This window comes from Chrysochloris asiatica, unplaced genomic scaffold (genome assembly GCF_000296735.1).
Source record: "Chrysochloris asiatica unplaced genomic scaffold, ChrAsi1.0 scaffold00046, whole genome shotgun sequence".
Lineage (NCBI taxonomy): Eukaryota > Metazoa > Chordata > Mammalia > Afrosoricida > Chrysochloridae > Chrysochloris > Chrysochloris asiatica.
Genome location: NW_006408564.1, coordinates 7,098,585 through 7,110,431, shown reverse-complemented (window position 1 = coordinate 7,110,431; position 11,847 = coordinate 7,098,585). Strand labels below are relative to the sequence as shown.

General features: G+C 38.9%; 1 protein-coding gene across 1 annotated transcript in view; it reads left to right on the top strand.

Annotated features, from left to right (window-relative positions):
• The first annotated feature begins 5,495 nt into the window (after window positions 1–5,495).
• Window positions 5,496–11,847, top strand: part of DNAH12 (dynein, axonemal, heavy chain 12) — a 397,890-nt gene continuing 391,538 nt past the window's right edge. Inside the window, exon 1 of the mRNA XM_006862120.1 lies at window positions 5,496–5,665. Within this exon, the coding sequence (XP_006862182.1) occupies window positions 5,496–5,665 (170 nt within the window). The remainder of the gene's footprint in view (window positions 5,666–11,847) is intronic.

Sequence of the window (11,847 nt, the reverse complement as noted above, 5' to 3'; positions counted from 1 at the left end):
CACTTCCTATTCTTCCCTCCTCAGTGTCCCTGCCCTGGGCTAATCACTCCCTGAGTTTCACATTTGTCTCATTCCCTTGCTGTGTTTTTTGGTTTTACCAAATATGATCATGTCCTTGAAATCATTGGGTTTTATGAGCTTGCTTCCAAGCTTTACTAAAAAATGCATCTTTGATGCTTCTACTACTTGTGTTTTTAAAGTTTTTTTTTTTAAGCTTTTATTGTGAATTTAGTGGTAGTTTATGTGGGAAGACATTGGTTTTGCATTCATCCTGTAGTATTTCATTTCATTGCAATTATTACGATCCCCTCCATGCATTACCATTCAACAGTATTTGCTTCTATTCCCTCTGTTTTTTTGTGTGTGTGTTTTGTTTTGTTTTTTATCTACACAAAAACACTCAGGAATAGATCATCATTTAGACAATCCAAGGGCACATTCTATAAGCCTGCCTCCTGACTAGTAGTACACAGTCTTTCTCTTTCCATGCGTCTCGAGTCCTCAGCTTCTCTCTCCATGTCATCATCTCTGCCTCTATCTCTGGTGTCACTGCTTCTCTGGTTAGGGTCCCAAATTGTGGTCGTGCTCTTCTTCCTTGATGATCCTAGCGTCCTCTGTTCCGGAATGTTGGATTAACTCCTCCCCCTTTTATGTTACAAAACTTATGCCTTTACAGTTTTGACAATTGTAATTAGTCATGATAATAATTACTCAGTATTGAATATTAATCTTATCCCTATCTCCTTTCATCAGACCCATCTAGACAACATGAAAACTGTTCAGTGGAGATTCTGCCTTCTCCTGCACATTCTGAAACTAAATTCCCTCATGAAAACTTGTAAGCTAGCCATTTTGTGCCTTTATAGCCTATTTCCCCACCCACCTCCATTTTAGGTATACAATGTCTAAGTTGCCCATTCCTATCAGCTCTGTGTACAGATGGGATAGGTTTGATCCTTGATGGCAAGATTCCTTCCCTCTCAATTGGTATTTGGAGCTAGGACATCTATAAGTAAGGAGCTCTGGTAGCATAGTGAGCTCTGGTAGCGTAGTGATTACAAATGAGGCTGCTAACCTCAGGGTCAGCAGTTGAAAACTACCAGCTATTCTACAGGCGAAAGATGAGGCTTTCTGTTTTTGTAAAGATCTACAGCTTTGGAAACCCTGTACAGGGTTGCTATGAGTCGGAATCAGCTCCATGGTACACAGCCACCACCACCACATCCATAACTATCGGTCAAATTCAGCATGATAGAATTTTGCAAGAACAGTAAACACCTGTTTTCAACTGTAAATGTAGACCTTATCAAATGGAATACACAGGAATAAAATTAACTGCATCTATGGGAAGCGATGATGCAGAAGCTGTATATCCTCATCCAGGATGTGGAACAGACCATCATTTGCTCATATGCATGTTCAGGCTGAAGATAAAGAAAATTAAAACAAGTCCACGAGAGTCAAAATACAACCTTAGGTGTGTTGTTGTTGTTAAGTGCTGTTGAGTCGGTTCTGACCCATAGTGACTCTGTACAGGGTTTCCGAGGTTGTACATCTTTATGGGAGCAGAAAGCCTCATCTTTATCCCATGGAACAGCTGGTAGTTTCAAACTGCTGACCTTGCATTTCACAGCCCGATTCGTAACCACTGCGCTACCAGAGCTCCTTAAGTATATCCCACCTGAATTTAGAGACCATATCAAGAGCACATTTGATGCATTGAACACTAAAGGGTTGTGGGATCACATCAAGAACATTATATACAAAGAAAGCAAAAGGTTATTAAAAAGACAGGAAAGAAAGAAAAGACCAAAGTGGATTCAGAAGAGACTCTGAACATTGATCTTGAGTGTAGAGAAGTTAAAGTGACTAGAAGAAATAAGGAAGTAAAAGAACCGAACAGAAAAATGTAAAGGGCAGCTCAAGAAGACAGTAAAGTATTATAATGAAATGCACAAATAACTGGAGCTAGAAAATCAAAAGGAAAGTACACACTCAGCATTTCTCAAGTTGAAAGAACTGAAGAAAAAATTCAAACCTGAAAGATTCTATGGGCAAAATGATGTATTGCAGTAGACATGTTTGCAAAAGACCTCTTTCAAATGTTAAAGAACAAAGATGTGACTGAGGACTAAGGTGCACCTGACCTCATATTTTCACTGTCCTCATATGCATATGAAGGTTGGACAATGAATAAGGAAGACCAGAGAAAAATTGGTATATTTGAACTATGATGTTTGCAAAGAATACTGAAAGTACCGTGGACTGCCAGAAGAATAAATCTGTCTTGGAAGAATTGCAGCCAAAATGTTCCTTGTAAGCCAGGATGGCAAGGCTTTGTCTCTTATTCTTTGGATATGTCAGGAGAGATCAGTCTCCAGAAAAGGACATCAAGCTTGGTAAAATGGAAGGTCAGAGAAGAAGAGGAAAGACCCCCAGTGAGATGGATTGATGCAGTTGCTGCAACAACAGGCTCATATGTAACAACAGTTGTGAGGATAGCTCAGGACTGCACAGTTGTGCATAGGTCGTTGTGAGTTGGAACTGACTCGATGGTACTTAACACCAACAAACTATACAAGTTTTAGAAAGGTTTTATCTTTCATATATAACAAGCTCAAAAGCATGTTCCACAAAAGAAAAAAATAAATAGTTTGGATCTTATTTAAATAAATAAACTTGCTCTTCAAGACCCATAGTTAAGAAATGAAAAGGCAAACTACACATTGGGAATACATATTTTTATTTGCAAATCATTTAGTTCATAAAGGGCTTGTGTCCAGAATATATAAAGAACACTTACACTCAATTAGAAGTTAAATAATTTAATAAAAAAAGATCTGAATAGTCATAAAAATAAAAGATAAACGATGCATAAGCATTGGACTACTAACCACAAGGCTGGTGGTTCAACTCCTCGGAAACCCAATGCAGGGTTGCTATGAGTTGAAACCGACTTGATGGCACTTGATAATAAACCTCTATAGTCACTAGGGAAACATATATTAAAACTCCGGTGAGATACTACTATACACCCACTATGTTATCAACAAGTGAAAGAAGCCAGACACAAAAAATTCCATGTGTATGAAATTTTCAGGAACTGCTAGTCTACAGAGGCTGAAAATGGATTGACAGCAGATGGGCCCAAATGAACTTTTGTGGTTGCTTTAGCGCTGGATCACAGTAATAGTTGAATGACTATAAATGTGCTAAAAATCTCTGAATTATAGACATACAAGTGGTGAATTTTTTGGCATTCAAGTTATACCTCAATATATAGCTGTTTTTAAAAAGTAAATATTGCATCAGCCAGGGTTCAATCAGAGAAAGACAATTAGTAGAACACATAGACAAATACAGATTTAGTACAGGGAATTGACTTATTCATTTGTAGAGGTTGGTTAAGCAAGTCCAAGGTCTGTAGGGCAGCCTGTCAGGAAGGGAAGATCCAGAGAGGGGAGAGCAATTGTAGACCCAGGTCTGCTATTTGGAGCCTGACTCAGACAATGCCCAAACTTTGTTTTTATTAGGACTTGTACTAATTGAGTCAGACTCACTCAGGACAATCTCTCTAGATTGATGCCAGCAGACTCAGGATATGAATTAAGTGTGCAAAATCCTTCATAGCAACACTAGATTAGTGTTGGATAAACTGGGAGAAGGTGCCTGTATGATACACAAGACTGATGCTCTCCTTATACTTTTTGTAGTTTGTTGTTGTTAAGTACTGTTGACCCAGTTCTGACTCATAGCACCCTGTATAGGCTTTCTGAGGAGCAGCTGGTGAGCTTGAACTGCCGACCTTTCACATTTCAGTCCAGCGCATTAACCCACAGCGCCACACCAAGACTCCTATTGTTTGGGCCGAGTCCTGGACTGAAAGGTCGGTTTGAACCTTAACAACAGCAGTTTATACTCACCCAGCTGCACCTCCAAAATCCTATACAGGGTCACATACAAGGTTTCTATGGTTTGGAACATTGTTTGGGTAGAGTCCTGGTGGGTGGCTGTAGAATAAGCGCCGGACCACAAGGTCAGTAGGAACTGCAAGGTTGACAGTTGAAACTCAGCATCCTGCTCCTCAGATGCTCTATACAGGGTTGCCACAAGTCTGAACTGGATGGCATTTAACAGAAACAACAACATTGTTTGCAAGCTCAGATTTCTCTCTCCAAGCATACTGACAAAGCTTACACGCTTAAACTCGTTAGATTTTGCCAAGGATTTCCCAAAGTTAAAGTATTATATAAAGCAAATACAGAAGAAAGATAAAGTATATTGCTATTAGTTACAATATTTACAGGAAGTCACAATGGGACGCTTGAAGACTTTATTTCCCTCTGAGTCTGAGTAAATCTAATTGATTTCCAACGGATCCAAATTTCCAGTCTTGGAGTCTTCCAGAATTTGAAGATCCTGGTTCTCTAGACCCTTTGTTAGCAAGGAAAGCTTGCTAGGTAAAAACTCACTCACTCACTCCTCACTAAACTTGAGTATTATTGTTATGAATAACCTGGTGCAGCTCAGCAACTGCCTCTCCAGGCAACCTTCTCCCAGGCCCTCCGCGGCGCCCTAGACAGTTTCCATGGCGACAACTTTGTTTCTACGGGGCAGCTACTGCTCATTGCTAGTTGCTCTGTAGGAGCTGATGGGGCTCGGTAGGTATCAGCCTTCCTTGATCCCTTCTTCCCACCAGAGAAGAAACGTTTCCCTCTCTGTGCAGCCAGGAAGTAGCGGGAAAACAATTTGGCAGGTACTTTCTTGCCTTCCACTTTTCGCCTTTCGCTTAGGTCAGGCCTTCGCTTTTTGAGTGCCAGCAGAAATACGCTCTGTTTCAAGGCAGTAATCTTCAAATTTTGTCGGAACATGCAGAAAAAGGAGTTGGTATCATTTGTTACTTGTTTAGCATGTACATGACATTTTAGGTTTGATTTGCAGTACAGTCGTTCCACGGAAACCCTGTATAGGGTCGCTATGGGTCGGATCCGACTCGACGGCACTTAACAACAACAACAACAACAGTAAATATGCCTATTTTTGTTTGGTGATAGCACCACTCTTCTTAGGGCAATAGTTTTTGGTGTATGTGTGTGTGTTTGAAAGTATGAATCCTTTGAAATATCAGCTTTCTTGAGAGGTATACAATTGTGTTTTTAATTTGTTTTAAATTGTGGTTTGCATCTTACGAAGACATTTAGGCCCAGATTTTCAGAGCTGTATGGAGGTTTAGAGACTTCTCTAATTTAATCTATGAGGAAATTGAAGTCCCCAAGGGGAAGTGACTTGTTTCATTTCTTCATAGCAAGTGAGTGGTAGAGCTCTCACAGAAATCCTTCATTAATCCCAGCTGCCATTCTTATAATCATTATCATATTTGGGAGGAAGAGTTAAAAGAACACAATATTATTTATGGTATAGACACGTAAGATATAAATATAGAGAGACTTGCTTTAAAATCTTGACTTTATGGACTCATTCTGTAGGGGATCAAAATGTCAGACGAAAAGAAAGCTGCCATTGAAGCAGAAAAAGAGTCTCTGAACTTGAAGTTACCCCCCATTGTCCGGCCCCCAGAAGACCTAGGTGTGGACACACCATCACAAAGTAAGCTGCTCCACTATAGACGATATAAGGAACAGCAGAAGAAAATGAATCAGTTTGTGTAAGTAGCATATTAATAAATCTTGTTTTGAATTTAAGTGAAATGGTTAGTGTTCATATTCCCATAAAAATCTTTAACTCTGAGGGTAAAGTCATAGATAAAATACTGTCTTCAAGCTCAACTAGGGAAACCATTGAAAAATAACTATATTCGTACAATATACTATACAATGTGTATGCTAGTCAGGCTTCGTTCTCATCATTTTACCTATACTATTCATTTACTTCTTAACAACAACTCTATAAGGTAAGTACTACTGTTATCTCTGTTACAGATGAGGAAACTGAGGTGCAGAGAAGTTAAGTTACTTGCCCTTGGTTACACAGCTAGGAAATGACAGAGCTGAGATTTAGACTCAGAAAGTTTGGTTCTAGAGTTCACATACTTAGTTGTTGTTAAATGCCATCAAGTCAATTCTGACCCACAGCAACCCTGTATAAGGTTTCCGAGGTGCAGCTGGTAAGCTTGAACCATTTACCTTGCAGTTCAAATGGCTTTGCATTCTGGTGCATTAACCCACAGCGCCATACCAGGACTCCTCACATGCTTTTTTAGCATCACACTCTTCCTCCTCTCAATGTATTATTCCTAGACTTATCCCTGATAATCAACCTAAGTCATTGGGCCTCTATATATAGTATTTCTTTTAACAAAAACTAAAACATCTTTTTTTTTTTTTTTTTTTAAGGTTTTAATGTGAATTATGTGATCGTTTACATGGGAGAACTTTAGTTTTATATTCATTCTATCGTATATCGTTTCAATGCCATGGTTACAATCCCCTCCATGCATCATCAACCAACCAAAGGATATACCCTGCAAGCCTGCCCCCCACACTCCGCTCCTGGTCTTCAGCACACAGTCCCTCTCCTTCTCTGGATTTAAAGTCCCTAGCTGCTCCATCGCTCCACTTCATCGTCTCTGCCTCCATCTCAGGCATCACTGCTTCTCTGGGTAGGGTCCCACTCTCCACTCTTCTCCTAGACTGGAAATTTAATCACTCTCCTCCTTGCTATAAAACGTCTACCTTTACATTTCTGACCCTCACAATCAGTCCTGATAACAATTATTCACTATTGTATCACAAGAGACCTGTCTGCATTTCATTTCATCCGCCCCGCTTAGACAGATTGGATACTACTCACTGGAGATTCTGCCTTCCTCCAGGCCCTTTGGATCTAGGTTCCCTCTTGAAAGCTTGTAAGCCAGTCACTTCTTGCCTTTGTAGCCCCCCCTCCCCATTTTGGGTAGCCATTGTCCAAGTTTCCCATCCCTGTCTATTCTGTGTATGGAGGGGGTGGGAATGATTCTTGCAGTAAGGATTTGTTCCCTCTTTTGAGCTACTGCATCCATAGGTGTAGGTCAGGTTCATCAAATTGTATCAGATTACTCTTTTTTCCCTCTTCTTTCTTCTTCTGGTTGAGCTCTGATCATCCAGTCATTGAAACCAGGTCAATATGACCTCTCATCTTATCAGCTGGACGCTTCACTCTCCACTCTAGTCCTCTGTGGCTATGTCACTGACTGTGGGCCCAAGAGTCCCCAGGTCTTGCCACACTGCTGGCCAACCAGGTCTTCACCCGGGTTCACGGAAGTCTATTGAACATTGTAGGGCTTAGCTCACCACTTCATTGCTGTTTTTCCCTCACTTCCCCTTATCATTGACGAGCATGGTCACCAATCAGAGCGTGTATTCCCATTGAGTCTTAGTCTTGGAAGGGGGTTTGCACTGAGGGGACCTGACCACTTGCCTTGATGTTTCCTGGGCAAGCAACTTGTTTGTTCTTGTAGTAACACAAAACTAAAGCATCTTGAAATGACTTATATTTTTTAGTTTTCCTATATAAAAGAAAAGGAGCTCTGGTAGCGTAGTGGTTACGAATCGAGCCGCGAACCTTAAGGTCAGCGGTTCGAAACTACCAGCCGCTCCGCAGGAGAAAGATGAGGCTTTCTACTCCCATAAGGATTTACACCCTTGAAAACCCTGTACAGGGTCGCTATGGGTCGGAACCGACTCGACGGCACTTAACAACAATATAAAAGAAAGATCTAGACCAGTGCTTCCCTTCCTCCCATTTAGTGAAAAGTAAAACTAATTTAGGTACCAACTATCAAAGGTTCTGGTAAGGATGATTCACTTTAATGCCAGTTACCTAGAACTGCCTGGGTTCTGCTGTGCTCTTGAATATATAAGAAAAAGATGTAGATCTCATCCAAGAGATTCTAACCCAACACTGAACTGTAAAATGGGAAGCTTCTTTGTTGTCATTCCATATCTGTCTTGCTCTGTCTCATTTTTTTTTTTTTTAAGTTTTTGTTGTGAATTGGGTGATTCATTCTCATTTTTTACATTTTTTGTAATTTCATTTTTACTGTCTTTAACATTGCTGTTGATCATATTATTATCAATTTAATCATTTAAATTTTCTTAATTTTACTTTCTTTACAATTAAACAGGTCTGTGAACATATATATATATACATATATATATATGTATATATATATATATATATGTTGTTATTAAGTGTTATTGAGTCAGTGCTGACTCATAGGGACACTATACAGGGTTTCCAAGGAGAAGCTGGTGGGTTTGAACCATCAACTTGTGGTTAGCAGTCCAGTGCTTATATTACAGTGCCACACTGGGAGTTTCTATATATTTTTGTTAAGTGCCATTGAGTTGGTTTTTATTAATAGTGACTCTGTATAGGGTTTCTGAAGAGTGGCTGGTGGATTTGAACCACCAACTTTACAATTAAAACTGGCATTGCAGTTGAGTGCTTATCCTACAGCACCACACCAGGGCTCCATATATATGTGTGTGTGTAAAATTTCCTTTATATTTAGAGTCTTTAGATTTACTATTTCAAGAGTTAGCATATGATCAAGAACCAATGGTATCTAAGGAAGAATTTCAAGCTGCACTGAAGGTGTTGGTGAAAAACAAGCTTCTAGAAATTGATGAAATACAAATTGACATCTTTCAACAAATTGATGCAGCACTGGAGGCATTCACTCATCTATGCCAAGAAATTTGGAAGAAAGCTACCTGATCAGTCAATTGGAAGAGATCCATATTTATGCCCATTCCAAAGAGAAGTGGCCTAATGGAATGTGGAAATCATCAAACTATATCATTAATATTACATGCAAGTGTAATTTTGCTAAAGATAATTTTTAAATGGCTACAAAATTGCATCAACAAGGAACTGCCAGAAACTCAAGCTAAATTCAGACAATGAGGTAAAATGAGGGATATCATTGTTGACATCAGCTGTATCTTGACTGAAAGCAAAGAATACCAGAAAGATGTTTACTTGTGCTTTATTGACTATGCCAAGACTTTTGACTGTGTGGATCATGACAAGCTATGGATAACATTGCAAAAAATAGGTGTTCCAAAACAGTTGATTATGCTCATGAGAAACCTGTACAGACTGATGCAGTTGTTCAAACAGAACAAGGGAATACTGAATGGTTTAAAGTCTAGGAAGGTGTGCTCCAGAGTTGTATTCTTTCACCATACTTATTCAATCTGTGTGCTGAGCAAGTAATCCAGGAAGCTGTACTATATGAAGAAGACTTATTAACAACCTGAAATATGCAGATGTTAACAACTTTGCTTGCTGAAAATAAAGAGGACTTAAAATACTTACTGATGAAGCTCAAAAAACCACGCCTTTAGTATGGATAGTACCTCAGTGAAAAGAAAACAAAAATCCTCAACTGGATCAATAAATCACATCATAATCAATGGAGAAAAGATTGAAGGTGTCAAAGACATCATTTTGCTTGGATCCACTATCAGTAGTAATGGAAACAGCAGTTAAGAAATCACATGACTTACTGATTTAGGCAAATCGGCTGCACAAGACCTCTTTAAAATGTTCAAGAGCAAAGATATCAGTTTAAGGACTAAGGGGTGCCTGACCCTAACCATGGTATTTTCAGTTGTGTCATGTGCATGTGAAAGTTGGGCAATGAATAAGGAAGACAGTAGAAGAATTGATGTATTTGAGTTATGGTATTGTAGAGGAATATTGAAAGTACCATGGACTGCCAGAAGAACAAGCAAATCTGTGCTGGAATAGGTAAAACCAGAATGCTCCTTATATGTAATGGTGGTGAGACTTGGTCTCTCATATCTTGGACATTTTATCTGGAAGGAGCAGTCTCTAGAGAAGGACATTATGCTTGGCGTAAAGTGGAGGGTCAGCATAAAAGGGGAAGACCCTCAACAAGATAGATTGGCACAGTGGCATAAGCAAATGGAGTAAAGTGTAACAACAGTTGTGAGGTTGGTGCAGTATATAAGTTATGTATAAGGTTACTATGGGTCAAGACCTACTTGATGACACCTAAAAACAACCAAACTTTATTTAGATTTACATTTTATTAATGCATCAAACATCTCTTATTGTTGTTGCTGGCTTCTCTCAAGTTGGTTCATACACATGCTGATCCTTTGTACAACAGAACAAAATAACTTTCTGGTCCTCTGCCATCCTCACAATTGTTGCTATGTTTGAGCCTATTTTTGCAGCCACTGTGCCAATCCATCTTTTTGAGGGACTTGTTCTTTTTCACTGACCCTCTACTTTGCCAAGTATAATGTCCTACTCCAGGGACTTGTCCCTCCTGATGACATGTACAAAGTGTGTGAGATGAAGTCTTGCCATCCTTGCTTCTGTGGTACATTCTGGTTATACTTATTTCAAGACAGATTGGTTTATTCTTCTGGTTGCCCACAGTATATTCAGTATTCTTCACTAATACCATAATTCAAATGTATTAATTTTTCTTTGGTCTTCTTTGTTTTGAAACCATATCAATCATCTACTCATATTTGAATATAAATTTACATGATATATTACTAATGGCAGTACCATGTACTATAAGAGTTACGCTTTATCCTCTTCATTTCTAGGACAACTAAATAGTTCAGTAGATTGTTACCTAGCAGTTACAGATTTTTGTACTCTAGAGTCTTTCATTATCCTACATTGCTAAGTTCAGTTACCTGAAGTTCCATGAATATTTCCATGAATTTCAATTTATAGGAATTTTTTTCACTGCTTTATTTGCCTGAGAAATTATGCTAACTCTTCAAGGTTAGCTTTTGGGTCACCTCCTCTGGGAAACTTTCTCCTAATCTTTTTTTTGTGTTGATTTAACCCATTCTACATATTTTTCTTCTCTCAGTTTATTTAAGAATATTAAGTACTCTGTGTTACACAAAAACTATACTGTACTGTGTTACTAGGGAAATTAGAAAGAACATGGTAGAAAGGATCCCATCTTTAAGGCATGTTATATTCTAGTGGGAGGAGACAGACAGTAAACATGTTTTTTAAAAAAAGAGTATGTTAACATGAGAGCCTAGTGTCTCTGTAAGATAAGCACTGGGCTGGGACCCACCACTGATCAGCTTTTAGAGCCCACCAGCCACTCCATGGGAGAAAGAGGAGGCGTTCTGTTGCAGCAAAGACTTTTTTTTCTTTCATAGTTTTATTCGTGTATTTATTGAAGATATTTAAACTGATTAATAATTTGAATTACCATTTGTTAAATCATTAAACCATTAGGAAAACTCAAAGAATACTATCATTAATATCACATACAAGTAAAATTCTGTTGAAGATAATTAAAAAATGATTGCAGCAGATATTGACAGTACTGGCCAGAAATTCAAACCAGATTCATAAGAGGATGTGCAACTGGAGATATCATTGCTGACTGACATTAGAGGGATCTTGGCTCAAATCAGAAAATACCAGAACGATATTTACTTGTGTTTTATTGACTATAACAAAGGCATTTGACTATGTTGTTGTTAAGTGCCGTCCAGTTGTTTCTGACTCATAGTGACTCTTTATAGTGTTTTCAAGGAGCTGCTGGTGGGTTTGAACTGCTGACCTTATAGTGTACAGTCCAATAAACTATGAATAACATTGAGAAGAATGACTATTCCAGAACACTTAATTGTGCTTCTGAGGAACCTGTATGTACATCAAGTAATAAGGACGGCAAGACTTTGCCTCTTATACTTTGTTTTTTGTTTGGATTTTGTGATTGTGATTGTGAAGTGCCGTCGAGTTAATTCCGACCCATAGCGACCCTGTACAGGGTTTCCAAGGGTGTAAATCTTTACGGGAGTAGAAAGCCTCATCTTTCTCCCGCGG